A 12,169-nucleotide genomic window follows, 5' to 3' on the forward strand; every position below is an offset into this window, starting at 1 on the left:
TTTTAATTGGTATCGGACCAGTGGTATCTCACATGAAAGCAGTGAACCTATCAAAACACTAACTCCTCCTCAACTGTAAGAATCTATTCACCTTGTATGGCTGATTTATTCAAATGAGAGTCGTGATTGGATTCCGCCACCAACACTCCGTTCACAACTACAATCAATTTAGGTGTAAAACCAACATAACGGCCAGAATGGCTTCAGCCCAGAACTGAGCCCTGCCTTGCATTAAGGCATGGTTCATCTTCCCTTGTGCGAGTTTTAGGGCTTTAATTAATCTTTGACAAAGAGTAAGAAGATAGACCTGGAGAATGTTTGCAGTTCTCAGTTGTTTATGTCTTACATAGGTAACGTAACATTCGGGTTAGACCACATAAAAAACACATCCTTGGTCCCCGCTGCAGGTATTTTTACAGTTTGTTTTCAACTGTCCATTTTGAGTCCAGTTTTACAGAAGGGCAGTTTAATTGGCGAAGTGCTCTTTTCATGTCTGTATGAAAGAGTCTGTTCCATTCTCCAATTCCAGTTTTTTTTTTTTTTTCTTTTCCTTTAGTTGCAAGCTCCTTTGGTTGTACGATTGAAGACATGGTGTTATGGCCATGTTATCTGTAAGAGACACAGTCCCCCATTCCCTGCAGCCACATGCTGTTTTTATCAACCATCAAGTGAATGTTACTTTGAAGTCATTTTTAACTTTCAGGGCTAGTTGTATCCCTGCAGCATTTAGCACCAAAATATGTCTTATTTCTCAGCCCAGAAAAGCTCAAGTAGATATCAAGTAATGGAATATTTTTTCCCCTCTTCTCTGTTTGCTGCTTTTCTCCCTCCACTGCAAGAATTATTCAATAGAAATTTGCTTCATATGTCATCTTATTCATTGGACCATCTCGGCAGCAATTTGAACTTAAACATGCCTCAGCAAATGTGAGCAGAGTGACCCTGAAAAGATGACTGCACTGAAGACAGAGAGAGCTGCACAGTTGTATATTTAATCAAGACTATTGCCAGTCCCAGTTATATTTCTGGATAATCTGTAAATACAGGACATAGAGTTTGTTTGGTTGAACAATTATTTTTAGGGTCAGGCAGCTTCATGTCTGATGTGGTGTGAGTTCCATAAAGCCCACTGAAATATAAATTACATTCATTTTGTAGACCGATGTTCCAAATAGATGGATAAAGCTGAAGAACTACACATCGTCTGAGACTTGGCCAACAGGAGACAACAGTTTTGCTCTGATCACCTTTGGCAGTCGACCCAGTGTTGTTACACTAAAGGAGCACAAACGTGTGCATTTATCATTAATAGCCTGTCAAGGACATCTCCCACACCAGGCTACCTGCTTTTCCCTGAACTGAAGCCTTTTGCATCTTCTAAATAAAACAATCTTGTTTAACTTCCTGTAACATAATAGGTTTTTTTTGCCAATTTGTCTTCCTCTGATTTCTCTTTTCATTATGTGATGCACGCAGCCTCAAACAAATAATTATCTTGTGCACTGATTGGAAGATGGCCAGCCACAAAACAGTGAATACTCATTATAAGATCGAAATTAGATCCATTTGGGCCCATAAAATTAAGTCTTAAGAGTGTTTACTGTTACAAAGAGATCCACCGTCTTAGCCTGCTGAAAAAATATTGTACTGTGGATTTGCTTAAGGAGCATTGTAATTGATTGGAGGGAACATATACAAGCATTGCATTAGGTTATTGTTATGATATTATGTTTTCAGTGGCAAATCGGTTGATTTGATTTCCCGAATGCATGTGGGTAAGGATAAAACTTAATGAACCGTGCAGAGGCAAATTTGCATACTCACAGGAATAACAGCAGTTTACTATATGATACTCTGCAAACATTTGAATGTGTCAGATGCATGAACATGTTGGAGTTTTGTATGGAAATTGATATCTCCTTAATGTTTCAGTTCTCGCATAAACATGACGTATGTGAAGATAAACTCTCGTAAAAAAAAAAAAAAAAAAGAAAATGTACACACTAGGTTTCCATCCAACATTTTGGTGCTCAGTAATTGAACTGCTTTCAGACAAAGTGTGAATTAAATCCTTTCATTCTCCTATTTTGTTTCACTTCATGCCTGTTTGGTTAATGTGTGCCGTGAGTGTCTTTTGTCTCTTTCTGTGCTGCTATATTTTGCTGAAAGTTGAATAGAAATGTCTTGTGTGTCGGTTTGACTGATGCAGTTTTCATTTCTTCTCAGGAAATGGTAAATCACACTTAATATATCTATGAAGCCGCTCTGTGTGCGCATGATGTGATTGGAAAGGAATGAATAAAGTGGTGGGAGCACTTATCTGCCACTCTCCTTCAGATTTTCTCATCACTCGTGACAGCGGTGCTCAGTTTCCCTTCCCTTTCTCCTCAGGAGACAAGGGGCCATTGTTGAAGCAAAGGTTGCTGTTTTTATCCGTCTCAGTACTCAGGATGATCATTTGTTGACTGTTGTGCCCTGAAAAAAAAAAAAAAAAAAGAGTCTGTTTTTTTTCCATCTTCTCCCCATCGGCTTCTCCATCAATTTCTAAGAGTCTTTGTCTCGTCGACACTCAGTCTTTCTCTTTAGGCTACAGCAGGTACTTTAAACTCTGCCTCTGGTGGAGATGTCGTATTGATAAATGCCAATTGTTATGGCCTGAGAACGACTTAGTCCTATTGTTAATTGGGATTGATGGTGCCACATTTATTGATATTTTTAAGCACAATTGGCAGCCGATATTTAAACAAAAGTTTATTGCTTCTTTGCTCAGGAGACTTCTCCTCTATCACATTTGCCTCCTCGAGTAAACGTATGTGAGCAGCATTTTCTCCACCCACACAGACCGGTGTGGGATTTGTCATGTCGTCCAGTGTTACTGCTGCACATTGTGAGAGTGTCACAGTTGAGGTCTCCTACTAAAGGGCAAAGCTCTGTGGTAACCAGCAGTGTTTTCTGTTGGACTCACTGTCCGTCTGCTGTTGAGAAGGAGTGATTCCTTTGACTTGGACAAAGACTGTTCCATTTTGTTTTGGATTGCACACGTTTGGGTTAAAAATGCAATATAAGTTACCACTTTTATCTCTGTAAGCATGTAATCTCTAAAACATAATATAAGTAATGCTATCAAAAATAACGCCTTCATTTAATTAATTGATTTGACACCTTTAACTCGTTAAAACTGTTTTACGTAATCAACGCAATTTTGTTTACTTCCATTTGTTTAGTTTTTTTACTCCCTTACCGGAGCAACATGTGCAGCGTCTCGGGGCACAGCACTGTGACAACAGAGCAGCACAGTACCCTGTGGAATAATATTGAGGTAGAAAGTTTCACTTTAAAAAGTTTCCCGATGGCTGATTGAGAAGGTGAAAGTCCGCAGCTTTACCTTGTAAAGCTGAATTTAACGACCACAGAAGTAATCCTGCAGCAAAGCCGCAGGTCGCCATGTTGGCCGACCAGTAGCCACCAAATTCTAAAGCTGGCACTTTGTTCATGTAATAAGTTCACAACTTTGTTTCTAGAAATATTCAAATTCTCAACGTGGTGGACCTGCACTCTAACAAAACCCAGACTTCTGTTGGATGGCAAATGACGATGGTAGGAGTCATACCGTCGGCTTGACCCTTGTTTACTTGTTTGACGTACCAGTTTTTCCACATGCGCTTTCAAAAGGGTACACATAGGATCCAATTATTTCTGAGTAATTGTGCCCAGGGGAAGATGTTAATCAGCATCTCTTTGTCATTTTTAGGTTAAAACTCCTCTCCAGTTTGTGTGCATTCCTCAAGCGAGCTCCAAGTTAAAATGGAGGTTTCATGAAAAATGTAGATGGACGCAAATCATCAAGTGCCACCTTGAAAGAGCATGTCCTATTTCTTTGTGCGCAGGGAGTTAATGGCTCCTTTGCGGAGCCTCCGTTGGCAGCTGGAGCGGAGCCATTATTTCTGTGAGCCTGGACTTTGGTTAACTTCGTTCTAGCGTAATGGCAGTTTTTCTTCTGGTTGAAATCACGCATATGGTTTCCCAAATGTATTCTCTATATTTGTTATGTTGTCCCAAAGTGTTATTTTTATGCGCTGGTAAAATATCCTTTCTTGGAGGCGAAGAGCTCTTCTGTGTTTTCTCCACCACCAAATCTTCCAGCTCCACTCTGGAGAGAAATGTGTTCTTTTGTCGCTGGTTGAATAGCTGCTCATGAGGGAAACTGGAGGAAAACTTATTTCTTGAAAATGCATTATTTATTTTTGATTCCAAACAGGTTAAGAAAATAAACACTTACAAGCAGACTCCTAATTGAATTCATGAGAGGAACAGGCTCTAAAAGTAAATCTGGAGGAGTGGTTATAGTTTCTTTCATTTTTCCAAGCACCCATGTGAGGGTTTTTAACTCAGAAGTCCCCTGCAGATTTTGTTCCCAGGCTATACAAACACCGAGAGAGAGAGGACACCAATGCATCCTCTTCTCCCCCCGGGGAACCCGGGTGGAGTGCCTACAAATATACAACCAGCAGACGAAAGTACATGAGGGATGATTAAAGGACCTCTTGTGTTTATTCCTCATCTTTAATTTCTGACTAACTTCTCAATTCTTTATGGATGAAGGCTCATTTAACTACCGCATGCGATCGAGTTCAATAATCAAACTGTTAAATTAGCTGCTTGCTGTTGAAAACATTTACTTGATCGTCAGAATTAGATAACTGGGAGTAATCAGGGAACAGAGGGTGAATTTACTTGCTCTTTAGAAAGTCTCACTTTTCTTTTGGAGCAACGTGAGACTTGACCTTGTGGTTGTCTTTTTAGAACATCTCGTCCTGTCTTGTTGAACTTGGCACCGCCTCCAGTCGTAGTGATAAATGTGTTGCCGAGTTTCATTCATTTCAACAGAAATTCATCTCCTCTTCACTCCAGAAGTGGATATTTATTAACTTTTCAATGCTGCACTATAATTCTTCTTTTGGTGTTTGTTTCTTTTGTTGTTCACTTGTATTGTGACTATATCACTTCTGCTCTCGACATTAATAAAACAAAACACTTGTGCAGATGTATAATAACAAATCAAATCAAATCAAATGAATCACATAAACAGGTGATTTTGTGCAAAGACATTGGAGTAGAGTGGAAAAATCACGTAGTGGTTATATTATTTCTCATAGTAAGATAACCGCCATTATCTCATGAAGCGATTTACATGATTACTCAGATATACAGATAACGTTTCTAGTTTATTGGACGTCTTGGAGCCTGATATGTAACAACGACCCATATTGTTGTAAAATATAATGTAATAAACTCAAAATGTAATAACTGGTCAATAATGTAACAAAAGTGCTCAGCTTGAAATATTATATAAATGAATATTATATAAATATTAGAACTGATCAATAATGTAAAAAGATTTAACAAGAATTTAAATGCAATCTTACTGTTTAATGCTTATACATTATTTTGTAGCGATGATTGGAGAAATAGATTATAGAGAACACAAGGCTATACATTATTTGGGCAACAGAAATCATACATAAATACCATAAACTGTAAATAGATATACATTTAGACAAATAGTCCAAACTCATTCTTTCAGAATTTTTCAAATTGAAGCAGGTCAAGTTGCCGCACGGTGGTGCAGTGGTTAGCGCTGTCGCCTCACAGCAAGAAGGTTGTGGGTTCAAATACAGAGCCTTTCTTTGTGGAGTTTTCATGTTCTCCGCGTGTGGGTTTCCTCCGAGTACTCTGGTTTCATGATGTAATAAAATTATTACGGTATAAGGGGGAAAATAGTTTGCCTGCCCCATATTGTAATATTGAAGTTTTTTTTTTAAGTTTTGGGCTCAAGGTCTTGTTACATTATTGACTAGTTATTACATTTTGGGTTCTATTACATTATATTTCATAATAATTTGGGTCATTTTTACATTTTGGATCGTTGTTACATATCGAGCTCAAGGAATATAAATAGATCTGACCGGTACAGTATACAGAAAGGCCATAATCAGAGTCATGGGTACTCATATATTCTAGTTACTGATTCATAAGTGACTCTGATTTCCCAACCAGTGAAAATACTTTTCTTAAAAAACAGAAAATATCAAAACAGAGGAATGGAAGGGTACCTCTGTTTTTTTGTTTGTTTTAACAATTCAATCAAAGTGTGATGACGTTGTTTTTTATTTCTTATTCCCTTAATAAGGCCACAATGTAATAACGTTTTTGTAGCAAGGGAATAACAGATATGTTGCTGTCAAAAAATAATGCTATTGCCGAGCTTAGGAGGATGTGAAGGGGGGGGGGGGGGGGCGGAGGGGGAACAAAAAGACCTAACAATGACCCTGTTACTATGGACTGCCTTAAGGGCCCTCCTGGGCCCTGAGGTCATGATACTTCTGGGGAAGAGTGTGGAGAAAATCAAGCAAAAATCAATAAGTACACTCTCCACAATCCCCTATCCAATTGCAAAGTCCTACTGTGGATCTTGTGCTTCAGCGATTCCTCTGCTGCTGTAATTATTATCCTCCGTTCTGTCCCAGGTATACTGTTTAGGAGACACACAGAACCTGACCTCATTATATTGTCAGACTTGATGGGTTAGGTTGTTGTTTTACTCGCCTCGCAGTCCTGATTAGTAATAACTATGGGCCTCATGGGTAGGTGCACAAATATTAAGTGTCCTCAGAAGAAATTCTGATATTAAGGTAAAATCAAGGATTTATCTGTCCTTCACTCTGGTCATGTACAAGCAACTATAATTTTTAATTACACATATTACCAGGTTGTTTTATTTATATGGCAGGTCTGGATGTAGTCACAACTTCGTGACATTATGTGATACACAGTTTTGTTTTTTGAGGCTGGTTCTAGAGAGTAAATTCCTATCAGGCTGAAAAAGAACCACTGAAATGATTTTATTATCCAAACTCTTGTCAGTTAAATTATTTTTTAATCTTCTAACCATGCACTCTGTCCAGCTTTGAAAGACAGCTTATGCTGCTCATACTGCACGTTATGTACAAGTTGCGTCCCACTTTCAGGACCCAGTTGTGTTGCTTCTGGCTCAGCTGGACGCTCCACCACACATTATGCACAAAGTCTGCCCAGCTGCTGTACTTCATTGTTTTCGACACCATTTTACTTGCCTTATCAGGTACACATTGTTACCACTTTTGCCTTCAGAACCATGTTACATCATGTAGACATAGATTCAACAAGGTGCTGGAAACATCCCCCAGAGAGTTTCCTCCTTATTGACATGACGGTATCCCACATTCATGATGCGAACGTCTCCTCCACCATAGCCCATGGATTGAGATCTGGTGACGACAGAGACCATTGGACTCCAGTGAACTCATTGTCACGATAAAAAAACAATTTGAGATGATTTGAGCTGTGTGACATTGCACAATATACTGCTGGAAGTATTCATCAGAAGAAGAAGACTGTGGGTGTAAAGGGATAGACATGATCTGCAGTAATGCTCAGGTCAGCTGTGGCATTCAAATGATACTCAGTCGATACTAACAGGCCCAAAGAGTGTCGGTAAAATATCCTCCACAGCATCACGAAGCCAGCAGCAGTAACCTGAAATCTCAGCGCCAACCAGTATTGTTGAGCCTGTGTAAATTGTACCCTCAGTTTTATGGTCTTAGCTGAAAGGACTGTCACATGGAGTGGTCTCCTGCCGGTGGAGCCCATCAGTTTCAAGGTTCCACGTCCTGAGCTATCAGAGGAAAATGTAAGAAATGGTTATTTGAGCCACTGTTGCCTCTCTGTCTTGAACCAGCCAGACCATTCTCCTCTGACTTGTGTGGCATCAACAAGGATTTTCGCTCGGAGAACTTCTTCTCAGTGGGTACTTTCTTTTTCACTTATCAATCTCTGTTACCACCTTAAAATGGCTGCGTGTGAATCCCAGCAGTTCAGCAGTTTCTGAAACACTGGCACCAGCAACCAAACCGACTTAAAACATCACAAACACTCATGGAGGAGCTCTGATTTTTAAGCTTTTATGACCTGCAAGTATCAAGCAATTGAATGCTAATAACCATATCTTGGCTATTCATTTTTGACAACAATAGACAACGCTGAGAGCTCCCATTAAAGAGAGTGGACCCTTTCTTTTGGATATTCATCTGCATTTACAGTCTGTCTAGTTCCACTCAGTTGTCAAAGTACTCACCTTCTCCTCATTTTATTCCAAAGGGCCATTTTACTTTCTAATTAATGAGAAGAACATTTGTGCCAACGCTGCTTCTAACTTTTCTTTTTAGAGGGAACTCGATGGAAATGGAATTCATTTTCGTCCTTTTTCAAGTGGATATGTAAAAAAAAAAAAAAAGTAGCCACTTGACTTTAAAAATCCTGACATGGTGTTTTATGAAAGCAGGGGCACAAATGTGTTATTTAGCTTTAATCGGAAACCTAAGAGCCACAGTGAAAGGTAAGACGGTGAACTGCCTCGATGAACGATACAAAGTCTGAAACTGATGGGTTGGTTCTAAAAATTGTTTGAAACTCACAGTTTCTTGTCATAATGAGAAAATGATTTGTTCGATTTTCTTTGCCGTTTTATCAGAGAGTTCCTAACTTGCAGAAAATGTCTCTAATTCTGGTCTCCACTGCACGTCCCGCGGTTGCCCTGACCAGAGAATCTTTATTTCCGTGTGATTTGCCAACTGACTGCAGTTGTCCTTGAATATTTTTTGGATGGCGGTCAATCGCAGGGTTGATTCTCTTCCAATGTCCAGATTTTGACTTGTTTTGAATTACTCATTACTTAATGAGCTTTGAAAAAACAAGTTCAGTCACCAGTTTTCACCTTCAGATATGAATAAGTCCAATGCCAGTGCCCTGATGCAACTGTTTCTGTCCAAGACACCAAAATCGTGTGCCTGTGACATCAGGCCAAATCCAGAATCATAAGCATCTAAAATGGTTGTTATGAAAACAACCTTCTTTTTTTTTGCAGGCTTTTGAATCTTCACCTCAAACCACAACTAATTGTTTACAGGATTCATCAATGCAAAGACGGAACACGTCAGGATCCTGTTTATATGAAAGGAGTGGAAAAGAAAGTACCTGCTACTTTCTTTTCCCTTTTAGTGGAGTACTTCTGGTTTTTTTTTCTCTCCTTGTGGGGAGAAATGTACTGTTTTTATAAACCACTCTCACTCTGCTCTCCCTTGGCCTTTAATGCTTTTGTTCCTGGATCTTTTAAGTGTGCCATTAGACTGCTGAGTCTACTATTACTTTGTTGCACCATGTCAGTGGTGACGCATTTACGAGCTCTGATTCAATCCATAATCAGCTTCCCAAATTGAACTTCATGTGCATTCATTGCGATATGCAAATAAAGACAGTTCTGACAAATCGGATTTAGCAGAAAAGATGTATGACCAACTTCACCTTCTGGCTGTAGGACTGTCTCCAATATACTTTCTCACCTTTGATTCTGTATTGATTGAATTGTCTGTCTGCATGCGTCCCGACTCAAAGTTACTGATTATGTAACAGGCCATGTCTGACTCAGGCTGATGAGCGAAGCCAGCGAGGACACACAGATGTTACCGAGGAGGAAACGTGCACCAATAATTGATGTTTGCTGAAACCGTGAGCGAAACTGACAATGTCATTCCTGCCGACAACAGCGAGAGGAACGTCGGCGCTGTCATAATTGGGTTGAGACAGATGGCGAGAGAGATGATGGGAGAGAGTTTCAAAAGAAGTCGGCTTGCACTTTTTTTTTCTTTTCATTTTCTTTTTTTCTTTTCTCCACCACTGTGTGTGATGTTCCTCCACTAAACAGTAACTACCTGTCACCACTTCTGCTTTGCTTGAATCTGGAGCATCAGCAAGGGTCACAGGGGGAACGTATACGCTCAGAAACGGCCAAGAAACAATCACAAGCGCGAGGAGTTTCTGCAGTTAGAGACATGTCATGAATTTTCCATCATGTAGGAAATGATTTATGTTCTGAAACACTTCAGCTAATATGGCTCGAGTCAGTGATGTGAATACATAAGGTTTCATCTGCATAATATTGATGCTTTTACTCTCCTTTCTATATACCTGTGTTAAATTGTCTTTTGATAAAACATTACTTGTCTCAAGTCCACAATAATGACATCAACCGTTTTGTTCAAAGTTTATTTGATGATTGGAAGTGTGAAGCAGTAAAAAAAAAAAAAAAAAAAAAAGTAAAATGTTGAGTATTGTCATTTTTTATCTTTTAAGTGATCTGATTTTATTTTTGTTGTATCCCTGAATAATCAATCACACTCAGACAGTGAGCTGCAGCTGTGATGTCTTTCTACTATTGCTCGACATTTAACATATGCCAAAAGGGTGAAGTAACCGACATCAGCGGTGCATGAGCGGAATAACAAAACACGGTGTATGAAAGGTTAATGAGCCCCGAGATGTGGAGTGGTCTGTCATAGGAGGCTTCCCACATCTCGACAAGTGAGGCGAGTAGCACAGGGAGAACAGCAGTTTTAACAAAAGCAGAGTGAAATGTGGAGGCTGAACATCCGTAACGACAGATTGTAGGCATCTAAAGATGTGGTGCACGTCAGGTTGTAAGGGAAAGAGTTCAGGCTAGTTCAAGAGTGGACCCGCGAGGTTTCCACATAAGAAATGGAGTCGTTTTCACTGGTTATTGACTGGGAGGAGACCTTCAGTTGGCATCCCTGTGCTTGTGTTCTGTTATATTGCTCTGCTGTCCACCGCCTGTCCCTGAAGAAAATAATGGGCTGCTGGACTTTAATTAAAATCTTAACACAATTTTCTTCACATACATTCTGTAGTCACACCTCAACATAATCACCTCTGGAATATAATAGGCTTTTACCTGAAGACGTGCATCACTTAAAAACCCCCGTAGCAGTAGGATGGTTTGAGAAAGAAGCTTATTGACTTTTTGCAGAGTTTTACAGGAAAAATAGCTGAAACGTGAAGCTACAGTCAGCAGCAGGTTCATTTTGTTCCAGATTAACAATATTGAATTTTTAAAAAATTTGAATTGGTGTGGGTGTTACTTTATTTAATGTATGACACATTTCTTGAATATCATAGACTTTCCTTTGTGCCTCTCCCCCAGGAAAGAAGACTGTGCGCACACCCATTCCTGGAAATCTACACAAAGGATGAGATACACTTCATGGCCCCGTTGGCCCGTCAGGCAGATTTTTACGTGCCTGAATTCAGACAAAGAGAAAGGAGGCCGCCAGAGGATTCGCACAGTGACACTGATGTCTCAGGTATATGAACTTTTATAGTGACCTGCATGAGCACAGAAAGTCCAATTTTCATGTACACTCAAATGAAGTCGAAGTCAAAGTCCATTTCAAGTCTCAGAATTGCAGATATGACAATTTCGCTTGAAAATATGTTTAATTCATAAAAAAAAAAAAAAAACATTTCACATCCCTAATGTTTCATTCTCACGATGTTTCTTGCACTGTGCTGTTTGGAATCTCCACTCGGTCTGTGTGATTGTTCCCATGAGCAAATTGCCAGCGATGGTACTGCTGTGGAAATTGATGGACCACACGAGTGGTTTGGCAGTGACAAAACCACAATCCGTTTCTGTTTACTAGCCATTCTACATTCCTAAGCTCACCTATGGCCGTGAAGGAGATGATGAATACAAGCAGCCAAATTAGTTTTCTTGGCAGGGTGGCTGGTTTCTCTCTTCGTGATGGAGTGAGGAGTTTTATCATGCAGGAGAGCCTCTAAGTGAAGCGCCTCCATTCTGAGATGAGCTGGTGAAGGTGGTTCAGGTACCCCCCCCCCCCCCCCTCCCCCGTCACCTCCCATTCATGAACAACTGGGGAGAGGTTCAGCTGGAGAGATTAACTTACTAGGTTGTTCCCACTTGAGAAGCTGAAGACATTTGCACTGGATTTAAAATTACAGCCACTGCGTCTCCATGTGGATTAAGCATGAAAGAAAAAGCTCTCTGTGTCTTATTTAGAGCACACGATATCCTTAAAGTGAGGATGGCTGCATAATAAAAAGAAAATACCATAGTTGAGCTCATTATTCCTCGGTTAGAATAATGTTACTCTCTGTAGGATGATACTTTTTTTGTAATATTCAGCAACATCTACAGATATGTATTGTTAAAAAGTTCATATTGAGGCTCTTAAGTTCATGTTGTCGAGTGCATGGGGAA

General features: G+C 39.8%; 1 protein-coding gene across 1 annotated transcript in view; it reads left to right on the top strand.

Moving 5' to 3' along the window:
* The window catches only part of tex264b (testis expressed 264, ER-phagy receptor b), a 38,517-nt gene that overhangs the window by 14,487 nt on the left and 11,861 nt on the right, over window positions 1-12,169 (top strand). The window contains exon 3 of the mRNA XM_080462478.1: window positions 11,093-11,252. Within this exon, the coding sequence (XP_080318604.1) occupies window positions 11,093-11,252 (160 nt within the window). The remainder of the gene's footprint in view (window positions 1-11,092; window positions 11,253-12,169) is intronic.

The sequence above is a fragment of the Lipophrys pholis genome, assembly GCF_963383615.2.
Source record: "Lipophrys pholis genome assembly, chromosome: 4".
Classification (NCBI taxonomy): Eukaryota; Metazoa; Chordata; class Actinopteri; order Blenniiformes; family Blenniidae; genus Lipophrys; species Lipophrys pholis.